General features: G+C 38.7%; 1 protein-coding gene across 2 annotated transcripts; it reads left to right on the plus strand.

Annotated features, from left to right (window-relative positions):
* The first annotated feature begins 1,816 nt into the window (after nt 1-1,816).
* Nucleotides 1,817-21,028, plus strand: LOC139946904 (nuclear receptor subfamily 2 group E member 1-like). Of its 2 annotated transcripts, none has more exons than XM_071944682.1 (6): nt 1,817-2,076; nt 10,580-10,822; nt 18,316-18,654; nt 18,836-18,939; nt 19,848-20,094; nt 20,275-21,028. In XM_071944682.1, the coding sequence occupies exons 1-6, from the start codon at nt 2,001-2,003 to the stop codon at nt 20,514-20,516; spliced, it is 1,251 nt and encodes a 416-aa protein (XP_071800783.1). In that variant the 5' UTR covers nt 1,817-2,000; the 3' UTR covers nt 20,517-21,028. The 2 variants fall into 2 exon arrangements, with proteins under 2 accessions (XP_071800783.1, XP_071800782.1); XM_071944681.1 differs by lacking the exon at nt 1,817-2,076 and adding an exon at nt 10,126-10,283.
* The last annotated feature ends 123 nt before the right edge of the window (nt 21,029-21,151 follow it).

The following is a 21,151-nucleotide window of genomic DNA, read 5'->3' on the forward strand; positions in this document are numbered from 1 at the left end:
TAATTACTCATGACGTCGTCTCGAGAACACATTAATGCAACATTAGCGAAATCGACCGCGCCATTATTGATTTGGTAAATTTTTAATCAATCGATTTTTTGATAATAAGCAAAAAAGTGTACGTCATAACATAGTGTAACAATTCAGACCCTGTATAAAACATACGGACTGTGATGAAACATAAAGTCAGTTGACGTTGTCCTCAGTAATCATTTTTGTTAGAAAAACTGAAAGTCCTGTGTTTTTGATGACTCGTTGGTACTACAAAATACGAATGCATATAATACTTGGTCATTAGTTCAGTACAAGCACAGTGCATCACTAACATCGCGACATTATAAAAATAAAAGTAAATAAATAAAAACCCGTTGGAGATTTTAACTTTGGTTTTACCCACAGGTTGAAGATGTTGAACAAATAATAATTGTGCCCATATTTTGATATGTAAAGCGATTGGGGCAAACAAAAACAGAAATGACATAACACCGGTAGTATCGCTTATACAAATTGATTTGTGCTTTAAAGTTCACTTTTATGAGTTTTGCTACTCGAATAATACAACCACACTGACAGGCAAAATAATAAATCAACTTATAGTCCACAATTCATGCCAAGTTAGCTACAGATCAGTGAACAGCCGCAATTCCCTTTTAAAACCAATTACTAAAAAGGTGGTTCATTGAACAGGATGTTGCATGGTTGGCGTATGGTTAGAATAATATAATGTTAGATTATTCTAGAATGAATTTGTGCAGGTGTACTCCCTAATTACTCAATTGTTTCGATCAATACAGTTTATGCCGAGATTAAAATGACGTCACGGGCTCAGCAAAATGGTGAAAACAAATAGATAGACCATATAGCTAAATGATCGATTCTAACGCATAGCTTTTAAACTAGAAAATTTGTTAACGCTTCAAAAAGCGTTTACATTTTTCTAGTTTTCGTCAGTCACTTTTTTTTTACTAACGAAATAATGAGCTGAAAATCACAGTGGGTTTTCCCAATCACAGCTTCTGAAATGACAGAGCAAAATATTCCTCAAGACTCATGATAATTCTGGAACACAACATACCACCGATGACCAACTTAATTCTTCGAATCACATTAAATAAACCATCAAAAAGGACGCTGCATTAAGTAAGGTAACCATTATTTTATGCAGGCAAAAGGGGATTCTATTTCCGTAAAAGCAACCATCCCATCAGACAAACAATCAAACAATCATCCCCGGAACATCAACAAACAAACAAACAAACACAGACAAACACAACCAATAAACAATATTAAATATTGTACCCCAATGCTAGAAATATTTCGCCAAGTTGTAGCATGATGCAAGCGATGCTCATGAAACCCCATAAGAAGCTGTTGTATATATAGAATCTAAGATTCTTTGAAAAGCTTGTTCTGTCAGTTTATCTTATGCGCTTCCAAAGAACCAGCCATAAGCACCTACTGTATAGTTTATTAGCAAATCCAAAACCTGAAACACAAATTATAATTTGATTGGCTGTTCCTTTAAGGTCTTATATATGGAGTATCGACGCATAGCATCTGCATAGATGATGTAATTCAGCAAGGATGCCGGTCTATTCATGATTCGTGTATCATCACAGCATCATCGTCATCATCGACATCAAAAAGTCCGGCATTAAGTATTGCTAGGCGCGTGCGATCGGCCAATCAGCGCCGTGCCCTACGTACTATTAGCTGGCCAACATCTGGGGGATTCACAGGCTCTTATTTCAAAATCTCCGGAAAGTTTGTCATTTGTGGAGCAAATTTCTGAGCGTACCGATGACATCTCACTAGAGAGCGACGAAGTGTTACAAGGAGAAGTTCACAACATTTAGTGAATTTGGTTTTGAATTGTTGAACATCTCTGGTTTCAAATTAAGAATAATTTGCTCGGGAAAAAGGGTTTTGAAGGACTTCCGACGTCGAATTGAGTTCTTTTCTGATAAATAGAGGAACTGTTCATCGGTGAATCATTTTGCATGGCCATGACTGATCTAGTGTCATCTTCGGCATGTGGTGGTGTGATGAGCTCACTGCACACTGTACCTAAATCAGGTAAGTCAATATTCGGCTATTGTAGAACAAGCACCCAAGCATCACACTTACTCAAACTCAAAAGCAACTAAGAGGCTCTTTTGTTTCATTGGACGAAAACAGAAACAAGGGTAGTGTAGTTTAAACAAATAACGTGCTGATACTGGCCACCATGCTCCGACAGTTTCCATCCTGCATTAGCAAAATGGCATTGCCAGTGAGGTTGCCTCCTAACGGTAGTTTTATTCGTTGGGTTCGTAATCGGGTCAAGATTCGAAAATCGGGTATTTTGGGTAAATCTGCTTTCAGTCAATCTTCTCGGCTTCTACTAAGATTGTGAGGAAGATAATCTATCCAGTTTTGAAAGGCTTAATTTGGTCCTCAAAAGAAGCAAACTTAAAACTCATTTTGAAATAATGACATTGTCAAAGAACTAACCTTTAAATTCATTTTGAAAATAATGACATTCTCAAAGAACCAACCTTTATATTCAATTTGAAAATAATGACATTCTCACAGAACCAACCTTTACATTCAATTTGAAATAACGACATTCTCAAAGAACCAACCTTACAATATTGGTAGTAATGGCAATAAACTACACGTTGACTGAAACAACTAACTGTTAAGTGTTCAAACAGATGAAGAATTGAAAACAGAAAATGAGAAGGAAACTAGCCTTCCAATTGCCATGCCTCTATAATTTGGTGGTAGTGGGGATCTCTTGGCAAATTAATACATCGTAATGACTTTTGCCACAGATACAATTGTGTTTGTTGTCTACACCTTTTGTAGGCTACTTGCCTTTGTCTGCATTAAGACTGATACCAATAATTCCCAAATTACAAGCACTCCATCGTCCGTAGAAAATTACATAAGAAATGTTTGCCACCTCATGACGATTTACGAGTTGGACCGCGTCATGAGAGGTTTAACATCCACACAACGAGAGCAAAAAACAAGGCGAGCGAGTTGACGTGGTTTTATGGGCCTGGAATTACAGCCAGGTGCACGGCCTCCCATCGCCAGAGCGACACGGTAACATCCCGGTCTCCCTGGATGTGGCGAATATCACACCTATAATGTGTCCATTACGCTCAACATAATGATGTGTGTTTTTCATTTAAGAAGTGAAGAAAAGACATCGGCTTTTGGTTTATTAGCTGCAATCGAGACAGCTTTGAAAGTCTAATTAGACTAAACCAAGAAATTTTGCGAGATTTAAAGAGAGGGAATTCGAGTTTCAATGACTTCACGTAACTTATTGAAGTACTTTGACTAATCCAATGTTGCTTTTGTTACAAAACTTAACACTCGAACTGTCTTTACACATTGAATACTATGTCAAATAATGAGGCAGATCGTATGCATTACACGTTTTAAATATAAATCAGAAGCATGTCATTGAAGAACTACAGTCTGTCTGGCATAACTTATGTGAGATTTTACTTAAAGACACTGGACACTATTGGTTTTTGTCAAAGATCAGTCTTCTCACTTGGTGTATCTCAACATATGCATAAAATAACAAACCTGTGAAAATTTGAGCTCGATTGGTCGTCGGAATTGCGAGATAACTATATGAAAGAAAGAACACCCTTGTCACACGAAGTTGTGTGCTTTCAGATGCTTGATTTCGAGACCTCAAATTCTAAATCTGAGGTCTCGAAATCAAATTCGTGGAAAATTACTTCTTTCTCGAAAACTAAGTCACTTCAGAGGGAGCCGTTTCTCACAATGTTTTATACTATCAACGTCTCCATTACTCGTTACCAAGTGAGGTATTATGCTGATAATTATTTTGAGTAATTACCAATAGTGTCCACTGCCTTTAAAGACACTGGACACTATTTGTAATTGTCAAAGACAAGTCTTCGCACTTGGTAAATCTCAACAAATGCATAAAATAACAAACCTGTGAAAATTTGAACACAACTGCAGTCGTCGAAGTTGCGAGAGAATAATGGAAGAAAAAACGCCCTAGTTGCACAAGTTGTGTGCTTTCAGATGCTTGATTTAGAGACCTCAAATTCTAATTCTGAGGTCTCGAATCAAATTCAAATATTTTAGTGAGAAATTGCTTCTTTCTAAAATACTACGCTACTTCAGAGGGAGCTGTTTCCCACTAACGTTTTATACGATCAACAGCTCTCCAATACTCGTTACCAAGTAAGGTTTTATGCTAATAATTATTTTGAGTAATACCAATAGTGTCCACTGCCTTTCAATAACCAAAAATGTGTACTTTAAAACAATAATAATAATTGGAAACTTTTGCCTACACTATAGAACTGACTCTCTGTTGATGTAGTTTCTGATGAGGTTGGGTATCATGAAAACTCTGTCCATTTTAATGATTGTTAACTTATTAGTGCATGTCCCATTGAAGAATAGTTTCAATCTTCAGAGCGTTTTTGTCAGACAAACTGTCAAAAAGAAAACTCAGTTGAACACTATAACTAGTGTCCAACAATTTGTATTATCTAGTCATCATTCACGAAGGCAGGCAGTGCATCAATTAACCTTGAATTAAAGGCGAGTGCATGCTGAATTAGTTTTGCCTAATCGTCAACCAATTAAATAACTTTCTAAGCGCAAATATCACGAGTCCATAATTACTCATTTCAGTCTACAGTCAAAAATATTGCCCTGTATGCATGTTGCGCAAAGTACCCAGAAATTGAGACTGGGTCAAAGGAGCTGAAGAAAACGCAGATTTTGAGAGAAATTAGTGTATTTAATTAGAGCAACGCTTAGAATTTGTTTATAAATCTTAGTAACCTTGTCGCTTTAAATAAAAACTGCTTACGAACTTGTCGACTGGCCATCTGCGCATGCTCAGAAAACAGAAGGCCACGTTTGGGACCAAACTATCAATTAATCACTCAAAAAAGTATGAATAAAAGTGGGCGTGGTTTAGCCCAAGAAGCAACCAATAGCTAGGGGAGGAAGTGGGTGACTAGACGGGTATTGGCTCCAGTGGTAACCGTGGGAAAGTTTAGTAGCAGAATGCCAATGCACACCCTCTTAACACCTAGCGGAACTAAGACCTTCAAATCAGCGTCACGTTTTGTGTTCGTCTGCTCCTGGAATTTATTGTCATGGCTATCAATGTCAATCCAGTTTACAAATCAATTATACAATTTCCAAACGAAACTTTCATACACACAAAGGCAGATAGGACTATCGTAAATTATTTCCCTGACGTCGCATTAGCGCCCGCTTTGATAATAAAGTCGATTGATTAAAACTCTTATAATGATGTTTCTTGTAAATCTACTTTCTAATGGGTTGTCATTGAAGTATGAGATCAAAAAAAGTAGACCATGTATTCTGTGACGTCACGTAATTTTTAATACAGGAGACAAGAAGCATGCACTGTGTACAAAGCTAGCTCAAAATAAGGAAAATACACGCCAAAACAAGTTTTTACAACAATTTTTGTGCGTACAAATATAGTATGTCCATATTATGACCAGTGTATAGTAACGTGCCTGCCAACAAAAAAATGCCCGGAAATGTACGAAGTCACTCTTTCTATTCACAAAGTGTTAACGATCTTTGTAAAACATTCAAATGACAATATCGATGAATAAAAAATATATAAAAAATACGGTTTCAAAAACGAAAATTTCACTCAACAGTCATAGTAATAATAAAACCGATGTAGGCCCATAGTACATTTACATCGATGAAGGGCCCATGTTGCTGTCCTGATCAGTTTCACCCAGAGACGCATCGAACAAATCGCATACACACAAATATCGATTACCAGGAAACACACAGGAAACAGTCGTCGATATAACCACACATAAAACAGCGTTGGGAAAAGTTCTGACTATAAGATCACGTGACAAAAGACAAAAGCGTAAAGATGGAGTGACTATGATAAAACAGATGATGGTCTTTGTGTAATTATGACACCTGCCTCAAACGGAATTCCCAAAGTCGATTGATTGCCATCGTGGGAAAACTTCAGCTACTAATTATTATTGTTTCAATGAACGAATAATCGATAATTAAATACCAAACATGATACAACCCTATCAAAAGCTATAATCAACTTCACAGGTGATTTCAAAACAGAAGTGATTATGAAACTTATATGAAGAAAGCAAGACATACGTCTCATTTGGATCAAGACGAAAAGTTAAATACACAATCAACGGCAGCACCAAGAACTTCTTCCAAAAACAAAGATTACAGTTCCAAACCACGAAAATACAACAACTGACGCTTTTTACAGTTTCTACAGTGCAACATTTTGTGTATGGCCTAACGCATAAAGACAGTGGCCATTCTAGCAACTTTCGGTTCCCATCAAATACCATCTTCAGAAATGAAACTTTACCTCAGGATGCAGATCTTAAATTCAAGACTAAAAATCATAAGTGAGACAGAAGTTCTTTTTGTTCAATACCTCCCCACCATGCGCCTCTTCAATTTTCAAACTCATCCACCTTTTCATGCACAATAGATTTCAACGGACCGGGCAAGAAAACCAGCTCAATATAAACAGTTCTCAAGGCTTTTAAATCTTGTTGCTGAATACATGGCATGAGTTTACTACTCCAGAGACAGCTGTTCAGAAAGTGAAAGGGACAGGAAAGCGTAGTGAAGATGAGCGACTGCAGGTCCCACTTGAAGCGACTATCGCCGCGGTGTGGTCACCGTTGCGCTCGGCACGTGCCCGATGCACAAACTCCTATCTAAGTGTTTTTACCAACTTTCTATTATCATTACTTGACCTTCTCGTCACGTTTTGTCAACTTAAAAGTGATTGGTTGCAGCACAAGTAGCGAGAACATCCACTGATCGGAAATATATCGTCGTATATTTCCTAGGCTCGTTTATACCAATACATGATACAGTAATCTATTACAACAAACAAATAATATAATAAAAAAACCTTTAAAAACCCCCAATTCACTCGAAAGTTTTGTTCAAAGTTGAAGAGTTATTCTTTAACGAGGCTTATATTTAAGAGATCATGACTGTAAAAGTGTGACTCTCTCTCCTAAACAGACCAATAGGAATCATTGTATAAACATTTTAGCAAGTTGAAAATGAAGATGACACTTGCATTGAACCAAAAAGAACCGGATGAATCAAACTACCAGCACAGACTGCTGACCAATGAAAGGCTCGTTTACACAATCAGGAAAAAGGAAAACAACATTACTGTTCCCAAACCAACGCAATGCACACATTAAGACATGGATACCAGTTGCGTCTGGCCAATAGAAAACGTCGTTACAGAGACATACAGGAAGGAACTCGAAACAAGATCCCAACTCCTCAAATCGACCAATGAGATCATAACAGAAAGATTTATTTGTGATAAACTCACATCTAACATTTAACTGTTTAACAATAATAAATCGTTGTTTTTTGTAAGCAGCAAACACCTGTTATATTCCGTGTTTACTCATGAGCCAGATTACAAGGTTTTGGGGGTTTTGATTTCTGGTGAGACAACAAGAGCTGACCTTCAGAGCTGTAGGCCTCGTGGGGCCAAAGGTGCCAATTCCTTGCCGCAGTTGCAACAAAACTACGCTCACAATGACCCAACAAGAAATTTCTCACGGACAATTTTTTTTAGCCGTTTTTGGACTAGATGATAAAGGACATTTTGTGCGTGTCATCCATTTTAAAAATGATAAAGATTCCTTTAAACTCTTCCTTTTTTTCACAGATTTATTAAGTGCAGATGTTTATCTGGGTAAACAATATTTCTGTTAATATAAAAGGGCAGTACTGATACTTCACGGAGGCAACGAAGGCGTCGTCTTCGTGCCATTGAAATGCTCCAGTAGAAATTGACAGTTTTCCTCGTAGGGTGTCCTTTACCAAGGAGAAAATGCCTTGGTGCCCTTGCCCTTTTAAAAACGAAACATACGGGCCTGAAAGGGGCTTAGCAACCCCACCCTCAACCGTTTTGGTGCCTGACCGGACGGCATTGTGACAGTGTCGAAATGCAGCAGGCTGGCCCGCCCGCATTACGCGCTTGGTTGCGTGAACATCTGACGGATCGTGGGAAAACCACAAAGTTCGCACCCTGACCTGTTTACACACTAGAGAATGACAACAAGATACAACGGCTCAACATACAGCCAGAAACACCTTTTCCTAAGAAATCTTTTAGGGCTGTTCTAAAATTAGAGGGGTATGTTTGATTGGCATGAGCGTTTTGCTCCACGTTCAATGATTGGCACGGAGTATATGGGGTGAACCATCTTTAAGGAACACTGATAAATGGTTCTCAAGAAGTATCCAACTACATCAAATGTATGAAAAATTGTCAATATGAAAACACTGATTTAAAACTTGAAGGTACACTCTATTTTACCAAGTCTCAATACAATTCAGTGACTCTAAGAAAAGGAATTCGAAGATCACAAAGTGTAACCACAATTTCAGGCAAAGCAAACTTGCATGTGTTTACTCTCGTTTGTTAAAATCGCAAAAGAGGCTGGTCTGAGTTTTACCCCCTGGAAATTAAATAGCTGCGTAAATCTAGCGGTGCCACTTGCAGTAGACAGCAATACTTGAACTCGCCGATTGGTAAAATTCCCATACCCAGGAATTACGAATCAAAAAATCGAATCGAAAAAACTGATCACAACAGAAATAAATTAAACCATCTGTTTGGTGCATTCATGGGAAATATGAATGCAGTTTGACAACTATTGTCTTTTGACTAAAACACTGCGTGTATACGAGAGCAGGATACGTTTCCCAGGACGGGATTAAAATCTGGAAATACCAAAAATCGATGCATAATGTAAAGAAGTGAAGTGAATTTGGGTGACTCGGTTTGGAATTCACACAGTGTTTGGGCCAATTGTCACTCGATTATAGGATTATTTGGCAGCATTTATTCACACAGTGTTCGTGGGAAAGAAAACAATCCATGAATAGCTTCATCATGGCATTGACTCCATATGTCATTGGCTTAATAAAAATCTATCATGAAATTACAAGAAATTAGGGCTGTACAAAGGGAAAGCATATACTCCCATCAGAAAATAATCCATTTTAGAAAAAGCATTATTATTCTTTTTTTAGAGACAAAATCACGTCGATAGTTTGGCAGCCGAAACTGTTGCAGACTGAGTCACAATCCAAAATCCTTAAAAAGAAAATGTAGAAGCAATTAAAAATTACAACGAATGAACGAGGTTATCACTATCAGCTTTGAAAACTGAGTTTAGGGTTAACAGAGAGTTAGAATAGTCCAACGTGGTCCACCTGTCACCGGAAGTTCCGTTTGAAAAGTATTCCTTGGTAACTTCTGAGCAGACAACAAAGTGTGTTTACTTTAAAAGGTGTGCTTTTATTTTGCTCATTTTGGCTTTACATTATGTCTGTTACGATCGCCTTAAAGTCCCACCAGCTTTGTTCAAACAACCTAAAGAAAACTTACAAAATATTTTACTGTTACTTAATAACAAGTTCATGCTCTGGAAAGCAAAAAACAACAATTTATACAATGCTTACAAAGTACCTATTGTAAACCTGTCTGAGTTGGGCTATTGACGCGTCAATAGTGGTTCTCTACCGGTCGGCTACGGGGCTGAGTGAATCTCGACTCACGGCGCGGACTGCTCATAACACACCGGTTCAAGAGAAAACAAACCGGCACGCGTCAGGCACCTTCCCTAACCAATATTTGGCTCCGTTTAGGAACTGCTACAAAAACTCTCATTCCATAAGAGGAAACAGACGATCTTTTTTTGTACATTCTGGATCAGCCTTGAGATAATCATGGGTCGTTACAATAGATAACTGGGGCAGGTTTAAATTGAGAACAATACCTGCCATGGTTGATGCCTTATGCTGCGGTGCTATGCCCAACCCGTGCCACTGCTTTCTCACGGGATCCCGCCACGCGTGCACTAATTGCCGAATCACGACCTCCACGCGATACGCACGCGAAATTGTTTTACTGTGTACATGCCATAGGGCTCTTTAGCAAAACACATAAAACAATAACCACCAGAGTTTATATAAATAGGCCACAGATTGATTCAGAAATCATTTCTCTCTGCTAGGGACTCCACTCTTAGATCGACTTTGTAAACCAAGCACAAGGATGAAGCTCACTTGTGAAGAAACTTTTGAGCAAGTGTTAAGCCGCAAGCCTGTAGGAGTACCAGCACGTTTGCTGTGTACTAGCCGTAGAGAAGAAGTAATATGCGACAGACGAGGCATCGAGTGGAGAAAAGGTTCGCATTTTAGAAACCATTAAAACACAGCATTATTTGGCAAACGACTCTCGTTTCAAGTTTGTTTTTCTTTCGCTGGGCCACTTTGGGTTCGAACTTGTCCTTATCCTCTAATGAAACACCATGGACAATGCAACTTGTCATTATTCTTTTCCGCGTCTAAAATGGTCGTTATCTTCTTCTATAGAAGAGACAAACCAACGAACTTCACAGAACCTTCAAATTTGTTTAGAATATATGATGAAGTTTGATGTAATTTCTTTAAACAATGTATTTGATTGTTTTCTTCTTTCTAGGGGACCGTCTTCTGGATATCCCATGCAAGGTTTGTGGTGACCGTAGTTCGGGCAAGCACTACGGCGTGTATGCCTGTGACGGCTGCAGTGGGTTCTTCAAGCGCTCCATCCACAGGAATCGTGTGTACACGTGCAAACAACAGGGCAAAGGTGGGGGCTGCTGCCCTATTGACAAAACCCATCGCAACCAGTGCAGGGCGTGCCGCTTGCAGAAATGCTTTGATGCACACATGAACAAGGATGGTGAGTCTCTTAAACTGTTTGTATTAGGATATTATTGTCTGATTCATTGTGATAAACCATTAATCTCTTTGATTTAGTTTGTAAATTAACTAACACACGCTAAATCAGTTGGCTAGTGAACCTGGTGCCTGCATTGGAAATTGAAATCAAACAATACTGTACATAAAATGACATATAAAGTATTTCATATTGAAGATTTTGAAGAAAACTGAGTATCATTATCGGTAAAATACGCTGATTTTCCGACTTCAGCTTCACTGAAAATCGATAGGAGCTGTATTATTAAACTAAATTCGTGGCGGACAAAATATTCAATTAACTTTGCAACCGTCTGACATGCGGGCCCTTCCCCGTCACCTTGGTCCAAGTCTCCATCTATATCTAACTCCGTAATCATGTACATTATCATCCACATCACTGAATTCGCACCATCACACATCGCGCTTAATATTAACATCGGCAAAAATAAATAGAAAGTTCCTGCACTTTTCACACTACTGACAAGTCGATTATGCAGTTATGATCAGTCATAGTTTGTACCAATTAGTTTATGCTATAACAGTAAATGAGAACAGACAAAATTATATTTATGTGATTACCCTATTTTGTTTAAGCAGTTTAACCAAGACTTATTTCCCCATGGTTACTCGTGGTCCTTTCTTTAACGTTAAACCAGAATAGGAATCACCGTTTGGTTATTTCATTTAATTAGTTCGCTTATCATTATAAAAATGCTTAGCACGAATCTCCAGTATTTGATGGTTATCAACTAATCCTTTGAACACCTCACCGACGGATTTTGTAGCTGTGACAATTAAATGGTACAGACAAGTTTAGTTGGTTCCTATAAATCAAGTGAAATGCCTATAATTACATACAAAAAGGTTCCGACAACTGGTTGTCTGTATAAAAATGCTTACGACCAAATACAAGCTTAGAAAATATCTGCTTATTGGCTCTTATTCAAGCACGGTCGGGGACTTACGAACACCGTACCTAGTCGACTCAGTAGGGCTTCCGATTTTTAATAAAAGTCGACTCTACGTTTTGCAGCAGGCGAGCGTGAGACGAAACGGTCAGAGTGGGGAGACCGCTGTTTCACACCAAGGTGTGAACACAGAGTAGTCCTCAAAATTAGCTTTGGGCGGGAAGCACTGAATTTATGGACAAAAAAATAATATAAAATTTTGACTTCGGCTTTGAAGTATGAATGGCCTTGGCTGTATGGCGCGGAGCTTGCGGTTCAAGAATAACAGAATAATCTGAAAAACTAAGGAAATGCTTGGATTTGTCTATGGTTGTGCGTGGAGTCGACTGATCGTACAGAGCGAGCGAGATATTACAAACTTTATTTTATATTCCGAAAACGCTGAGCAGTATGTTATGAAAATAGTTAGAAAATGAATTTCAGAAAAAAAACCCTATTTGGATTTTATTTTAGACAAAGGAATATCGAGCAAATTTAACGAAGTAGGACTAGGCCTATTGTAAAATATTCATCGAGATTCATAAAAGGAAACCCAACAAAACGTTAATACTTCGTAAATTGGTTGAAATCATTTAATAAATATGTCATTTTTCACCAAACTGTATACTGATGTACATTGTTGCCACAAATAGAGACACTTCCCCCCCCCCCCCAATTGAAAATTTAAAACTTGAGATAATTATAACCAGAATATAAAATGTTAAGTTTTATAAAGTTTTATGGATCACTTGTGGCTAATAATAATAACTCAATGTTTCAAACTATTGTTCTATTCACACATATTAGTTGCACCTTTGCAATAAAGTTTATTATTTTTTCACAAACGTCTTCGGAGTACGGTAAATATTATGTCTGCAAATGTGTAACATCATGTTCCGCGTGCCCAATTCTGCCACGTTGTACAGTAGGCCAATAACATGTATAGTGTCACACACTCGAGCTGTAAGAGGGGAGCTTTACTAATATCTGCTTCATTTTGAGACATTACTTTGTTCTTCAGTATATTACATAGTTTGTCAATACGTAAACATCGTAATTCAAATTGCTAGTTTCTTAGATCGCTTTGAGATCACTTCTGTACTAAGAAATGGTGTTCTGAAGGTGCTTGTTCAATCTCAGCATAATCGGAAAAGACTGCTCAGATTGCGTTAAGACTATGTAAGTGTAAAAATCCACATGTGATCGGAGACGGAACATTTTTCAAACCTTTCATTCAAAACGTGTGAAAATAATTCTGTCCTGAGGAACATAAGGTTTCCTGAAGCTGCTGGACAAATCTTTGCATGATCCGACTAACAAAAATTCAAACCGCTCAGAGATTAATTCTGTACTCAGAAAATTGTGACTTTTAAGGCTGCTGGTAAATCCCAGCGTGATGGGAGACTACATTGTTCAAACAGCTCGGCCTGATATTGGTTCTGTATGAACTTAGGTGTTCTGAAGCAAGGGCGGATCCAGAGGGGAGGTATGATCCAAACAGACCAAGCCTTCGTTTTTTCCTCGTGTAATATACATGTATTTTGAAATAATCTGATTTCGCACGTTAATAAAATTCTAAGCTTGTTGGTATTCCCTGGTCTGTTTGATGTGGGTTTCGGTGTACTATTTTTGTCTACTTATAATAATGTTTTTATCAATATTGTGTAATTTTTAATGTTATATATTGTTATATTTATATTCATATTTAAATTTATATTTTTACATAGTTTTTAACGATTCCTGTAAGTGGCGGCTTTCTGCTGTTGGATGTCAACAAATAAATAAATAAAAATAAATAAAAATAAAGCCCAAATTCCAAAAGGCCCACATTCTAAATCTAAAATTTTGAAGGCATTTTGTTTTGTTTCCTTCATCAATTTTATGCATCAAATGGCCTTAGACTGACCACAGAGCATCTATAATCCACCATCTTAAAAGCTACTCGCTACGCGCTCTCGTGCTCCATCTTTCACAGATTCTGCCCCCCCCCCCTAATAATTGGGTCGGGATCTGCCCTTGTTCTAAAGACCCCCCCCTTGTGCCCCCCTAAAAAAGCACTAGTTATGCCGCTGTATATAGAGGTTGTATTCAGTGATCAAATACATAATCAGTATCATGGACGTACACTAACCGAGGTACATCATGCAGATCCGAATAATTCAATGTCCATGCCCAAGCTATAATTACCCCCTTCCCTCCTTTTGTTTGAAGACAAGCCATCTCTGGATCAGCCGTATAAGTGACCAAACAGTTTTCAAAAGGAGGGCAACAATGAAACAAACCCAAAAGTATTTCAAAAACGACATGTGCGAAAAGTTAAACAATGCTAACTTTATTAATAAAAACGTGAATATTAGAATGCCCGCGGGAAATATTATGTTAGACAAAACATTATATGCACCCCCTTACCCCCCACCCTACCCACCCACCAAGCTGAACTTCCTTGTGCAACGCTTTGTCGGATGCCGGACCAGAACGAAAAAAAATTCATAAGCCCCCCCCCCCACCCGAAAAACAAAATGTATCGCCTAAAATTGTTAATTTTTTGTAGCAGCTGTTGCTGTCATTGCAACAATCAATCACCACAACAATAACTATTCGATACACACTAATAATAGCGAATAACTACCAAAATAAATCATTCATTTATAGTCTTTTTAAAGTCAGAACGGTGAGACGACATTGTGAACTTAATTGAACAATAAAGGACCCGGGATACAGTGCTAACCCACATGCATCGGTGTAAATATCAATTCTTTACCCCCGATGCAAATCTAACATCTATTAAAAACTTATTTAAGTTATAGACTTTTGGCAAACCAATCTGAGGGATGCTTTGAACTTCAAAGTCTCCACGAGGAACTCGTGCATAAATTTAAAGTCAATTCACATAATGGGATATATGAATATTAAATCCCTCTCACCCATATTGTTGTATATTATGAAAACCCTTTCTGATGTCCATGTGGGAACGGCTAGGCTGTGTCAATGATTGGCGTTCAAGTGCGTCCTTTTCAAAACGTCACATTGTGCACGTGCAGCGGTTTAGGTTCTCATCAAGCACCACTCCAAAATTCAAAGCCAACTCAATGAGCATATTGGCGAGCAAGAATATATTTAACATCAATTGTTTTGTTATATATTTTCAAGTTAAAAATAAGAGACGCGATTGTACAAACAACCTAGAGGCAGCTCCCAAACTTGTGGCGTCCGTGACTGATAAATTATTTATAATGAACACAAAGTAATGGGATCAATTTATACCACGCTTAGAAGAACAGTTTACTGTTATAAGTTGATCTTTGCTAACGGTGTACTGATTCTTTGTCTTTTAAACAAACTTCTAAATACTTCAAAATAATAAGAGAAATTTAAATACTTAAAAAAAAACCAAGCAGACTCACTGCATGGCGTAAACTTTCAATACAAGTATATACCGTTAAATCTCCACAAATCTCGCGATTACTTTGAGAGTTATAGTACACCTGCCCTTATAGTATACTGTACTTCCCGATGAGCGGATCGACACCGCGACAAAGTGGCTCGGACATGGCCAGTATCGCCGCTCATCAGGCGACGTCCACATTCCACATTAATTGCTGCATTGATTTTCTGGTAGTTAGTTCTTGTAGGGTTAGTCTTGGCACACTTACAGCAACCCTCCCAAAAAAGTGCAAAGCCTTTTTAGACTGTAGCGGTGACGACTATACTATACCTGGGGGTTGAAGATGCGACCTAACCCCCTGTTTTACCCCTTGGATTGCTCTAGGGTGTACAGTGCTTACATCGCGTAAGACAGATGCTGATGTAGCACACACGTCCACACAACCGCTAAATAATTGCGCGTGTAATCTCCCTGCCCACCCACTTCATCTCCCACACTCCTCCATCATGCACTGCGGTATTTTTCTTAAAAGCCAGACTGTTGAGACAGGCGGCAAACGATATTGTCCGCTTGAGTGCACTGTTACTGCTTGGTCACGCTTGGGTGGGCGGCTAGCCACCGTAAGTTGTGACTCCTGTCTCCACTACACAACACGCACCACACCGACACACTCTTTTATACACTCAAAAGTTGTCTAAGTCTTTACTTAAAATTTGAGTTGAAAGTAATTAAACCACTGTTGTAATAACAAAAGGCAGACTGAGAGAACAAAACAACAAAGGCGTGGCACCCCGTTTGGTACATTTGCCCATCACAGCAGAGAAAACTTGATCTTAAGGTTTAGCGTCATTATGAATCTAATAATTGTTACCCGTCTCGTTTTCACTTGTATTATTATTTACAAACTAGCATAATAACTAACAAGAAGCTTGTAATGAAAAATAATCCAATAAGAAGGAATGAAAAAAGGACCTTTAAAGCGGGAAGAAATCATGCCTGAAAGCATGCGGCATGAAAATCGTTTCCATGACAGAGAGCTAATTTAATAATAAGTCAATAATGATGAAGTAATCCAATGATAGAAGTTTAATTTAGAGCGATACCCAAGGGACGATTTACACGAGCGACGGTACGATCAAGCTGCTGAAATGGATCACCGGTGCTGGCTGTCAAAATAACGGCGGGCAAGAGTGGCCCAGACACGGTCAAGAACAGTATACGGATAGCACGACTTCGAACCGCCGCGTCAATTACAAGACGATCTTTGTCATAACATGAGATTATTTATATGTCCTTGTTGACTATTGAGCGGTTTTTTGGTTGGGAATCAAAGCTCTATTTCGCAGGGACTATTATACCAGGCATCATGCTGTTTCCGATCCTATGATGTTAAACCATGCGTAGAGGATCGAGATCTAATGACAATTTATCGAGTTGGTAAATAACGATCTTGACTGCTTCAGAAAAATTACGCCACAAAATCTTCTCGTGAGGAGAGGTTCCTTACTTTTGGCGCCATTTATTATTGTGCAGGGAAACAGTAAAAGACACATTTTTATGCCAACTTTTCTAACACCAATGACAACCCAATGATAACTTTGATAACAATACCAGTACAAATGAGTCAGTATATGCCAACTTTATCAATGATGATATTTTACTTAAGAACTGAACTAGCCTCAGACAGAAACATACATTAGAAAAACACCAAGATTGTCGGAAGGTGTTAGATCGTGAACACACCTGCCCAGGTTGACGGCACGACATGTCTAGCGCAAAAAGGGCTAACCACACACGGGGCCCAGGCCCTTGGGGCTGCCCGCGCTGTCTTACCACCTCACGGTAAAGCTCACAGAATCAACACAAGCTTTCATTCTAAATACGAAGAGTGTTCATCCCTTATTAGTGTGGGATGGTTATTTTAGCCCCGAAGCTAACCGGTGTTCTGGGGTTATTTCGGGCATTTATCTTGGGGAAAGAAAATGATATAAGACGGCGCTAGTAAAGTACACATTTCACGCACAATTTAATTGATATGGACAGGTTCCTGTAATTCACTCACAAAAATGTCGAACAATGCCGGGGGCTCATTATTTGTGTGTCTAGATTTTGCAATGGAATAAAGTAGCACAAATATTGATTTTAAAATGGAATCATAATTGCAAAAAGATAACTCCAAAATGCAGCAAGGCTTATAGTCACGGGGTGTGTCGGTTTGTAGGATCTTCCGATTACGGAATACGTACAATCTAAAATGAAATAAAATGAATTTCAGCTTTTTCTTGAACTTGTCGGCAGAAATTGAACAAAGGAATGTTTCCAATACATATAATAACGAGAGAAACAGAGAAAGTGTGTGGAGGTGGGGGCTTGGGGCATCACATTCGAGCTGGAAAGAGCAGAATAATTTACAAATTATAAAAAAAAAAAGTCATGGACAAAGTCCTGTTACATCAATTCCTCTCATGGTGTTTATTTATTGAATTCATACTTGTTTGTTTCTGATATCATTCTTTGATGGGTGCCATGACAGGTGCTTACATGGGTATGCAAAACAAAAATTGTCTGTAAATAAAATTCCCACAGTCAAAATTGTTCCCTAAACATTCCTGAGCCAGACTTAACAATAAGGACGAACAGATGAATAAACACGTGACACGTGCTCGACACTATGCTCGGTATTGTTCGGAACAAATCGGTGTATCATCGGCCAAACAGCTTTGATTGATTCTCAACAAAACCGTCAAGCTGGGTTTGTGTCAGAATGTCTGGGCTTAACAAGAGACATTAAAAGACATTGTTTGTTTAAATGTTTTCGTTGCACATTGAAAACACAATGGTGAACATTTTAGCCACAACTTTGATTTTTAACGACGTTCTCATTTCAGCTAAGAAAACATCTTCATCACAACAACCACAAGTAACCAAGTTAAATTAATACAAACAATGGTTTCGGCTTCGATGAACAGATGCAACAAAATCAAATAGGGTTTACTAAAATTATACAACAAAATAATCTTATAGCCTTCTATTTTTCAACAAATAGCCGAATCACTGACATATTAATTGTCTCTTTTTTCAATTGAACATCAAGTATTTATTCATCATATTATTTTCTCTTTGTTCTTTTCCATTTTCCAGCTGTTCAACATGAGCGAGGACCCCGTAAACCAAAAGCCAAACCTTCGCCAGACGACGGCAGTACCGGGTCTGCAAGCCCCGACCCCCCGTCCGCCCATCACCACGTTCATGCCACGCACCCGTCGTCACACCGCCATCACGGCATGACAAACGGCACAAGTAGCACCCCCGTGGCGGTGGTCTCCTATGTGTCATCCTCTATGTTCTATGGGACATTCTACCACAGTCTCCTAACAGCTGAGCAGTACAATGTCAGTCCAATGGCTCTAGACCTGACTGCCAAAGTCAAGGCAGAGATGGAGGGTGGACCTCATGCAGGCTTCCACACGGCCATGACAGGTACGACAATAATAACCCCGCCCCATCCCTCAAGTACAACACTTTTCATAAAGGCTGCTGGCAATTCAACATTTCACAAAATAATGCTTATCAAGTTTATTGAGGGTATCCATAGCGACGAAAGACAAGATGCTTGAAAAACCCAACTTGACAATGACCTTTGCCTCTTTATTACCCACAGGTAGCCCGGAGAGTATGCCCGAAGTAGCGGCACGCCTTCTGTTCACATCCGTCAAGTGGTCCAAGAATATCCCGTGCTACCTACTCTTGCCATATCGTGATCAGGTACATTAAATCTCACAGTTTCAAAATACAGGGCAAACTTTTAGAGCTCCAACAGAAAGTAGAATCATCCTCGCTCTTTCTTATTGGCCAGACCAAAATGTCACCACAATAATAATTAATAACTGAACTGAACTTACAGTGTGTTAAACTTCGACCCCAATTGAGTGTTCATTGGATCTCAAACACGAACGCGTGGCTACCAAACCAACTGACGCTCATGTCTAAACTGTCAACTTATGGTGGTTATAAATGACCAGGGAAACTAACAATAACTCAGAGGGGGAAACTGAACAAGCTGGTTTCAACAAATGACTCGCTGTCTGCAATATCAAGACTAATTCACACGCGTAACACTTTTAGAAGTCATCCTAGTTTGCATTCCTCACAACAGTAAATTGTTATATACTATATTCATAAGCACTTATTGTTCCCGCCATTTGGTTAATTATTATCACTCAAGTGGATGGGTGTGTACATGCAAACTGTTAAGAGTTAGGTAGTCGTGTCACGAAGTGTAACAGAGTCGAGACACAACTTAGCAGTGAAGTAGGTGCCATCAACTTAAACCCCCTCACAAACTCAACAAACAGAAAACATAAAACCGTAAAAGCCTCGGAGAATTCGTTTGACTAATTTTCTCACTTGTCAACTTGGCCCATTTCTCTGCTTTCCCCTTCTCTTTAAACACTTTAATGACGGACGCATTCAAAATAGTCCAGAAAGAACTACAAGTTTTGTACCACGACAAACATGTAGAAATAACACATCATTTCAAAAGCATATTGCACACATTTTCAGACTTTGTTGTTAAACTAACTGAAAAAGAAGCATGTACAACACCATAGTGATGTAAAACTCTAGATATGACATAAGTCCTATAACTAACTACATGTATCTATCTTCACCAGGTGATCCTCCTTGAAGAAGGTTGGCGAGACCTCTTCCTCCTCGGAATCTGTCAATGGTCCGTTCCTCTAGAGATGGAGACACTTCTCAAGTATCTTCCAAGAGAAGACAAGAAAATGTCCAGTGATGAACTTGCTAGGTTGACATCTCAGATTCGATACATGCAGGATGTAGTGGCCAGACTACGGGCTCTTGATGTGGACTTTACTGAGTTTGCTTGTCTTAAGGCAGTGGCACTTTTCAGACCAGGTCAGTCAGAATACACTCTTGCTGTGCCCATATAACCATCAGTAGTAACTTTACTGAAAAGCTCATACTGAAATTACTTTAACCTCACATTCAGAAAGACACACCTCAAAGTACCCTAAATGACAATAAGTTTACTTCAAACCCAATAATTTTACTTCTCCATTTTATTTTGTTGAACAGAGACACATGGCATCAGAGAACCCCACCAGGTTGAAGCTCTACAAGACCAAGCCCAAGTTATGTTAAGCGACTACATCCGCCATTCCTATCCAGGTAGGAGTGTTCGTTTTGGTCGCCTCCTTCTTATCTTGCCCGCCCTCCGGAAAGTAAGCAGCAAGCTCATCGAGAGGCTGTTCTTCAAGGAGACAATTGGCAACATCCCAATTGAGCGTCTCCTCAGTGACATGTTTCAGAGTAGCTAGGTGGCAAACACTGACTGACACAATGTCAAAATGGTCAATTTGACTGACAGACGACCACTTTGAATTCCTCAGCCAGTAAATATTTACAGCCAAACACAGAGGGCGCTATACACAATTATCAATACTCCAATCGAACAGACTGCTAGAACTGGCAAATAGGGTGCTTCTTAATGTTTCCTCACAGAGGGCATGTTAAAGTTTAAGATGTAATATCACTATGAGACTGTGGTCTCTCATTACAGCAAAATCAACTCCACTGTAAGATACAGTACTGTAATACAAGAAGATCTTTGCAAATAACAAAACAAAATGTTTATGTGCGAAGGTGATAAAAACAATTTGTTTAAATAAAAACATCTAGGGGGAGTAATACTTGAAACTTCCCGAACGCATATGAACATCTTATATTGTAAGGCACAAGAGGAAATGGGCAAAACTACTATTCCATGTTAAGATATGTGATCAAATGATGTGCAGTAATTAAGAATATAAGGTAATTGAAAATCTCAATAAACAAGCTTAAAAAAAACCCAATTAATTAACCAACTTTCTTGAAGATGCAAAAATTGCATCAGGGATCAAAGATAACTACTTGGGTTTAACCCAACAATGAAATGATATTCCATAACATGTTC

This window comes from Asterias amurensis, chromosome 14 (assembly GCF_032118995.1).
Source record: "Asterias amurensis chromosome 14, ASM3211899v1".
NCBI classification, from domain to species: Eukaryota; Metazoa; Echinodermata; class Asteroidea; order Forcipulatida; family Asteriidae; genus Asterias; species Asterias amurensis.

Bases quoted from the DNA above. Each gene is read 5' to 3' on its own strand.
- LOC139946904 (XM_071944681.1), top strand. From the start codon at position 10,151: ATGAAGCTCACTTGTGAAGAAACTTTTGAGCAAGTGTTAAGCCGCAAG. The intron at 10,823-18,315 runs GTGAGTCTCTTA...TCCATTTTCCAG, and splicing joins TGCACACATGAACAAGGATG to CTGTTCAACATGAGCGAGGA. The intron at 18,655-18,835 runs GTACGACAATAA...TATTACCCACAG, and splicing joins CTTCCACACGGCCATGACAG to GTAGCCCGGAGAGTATGCCC.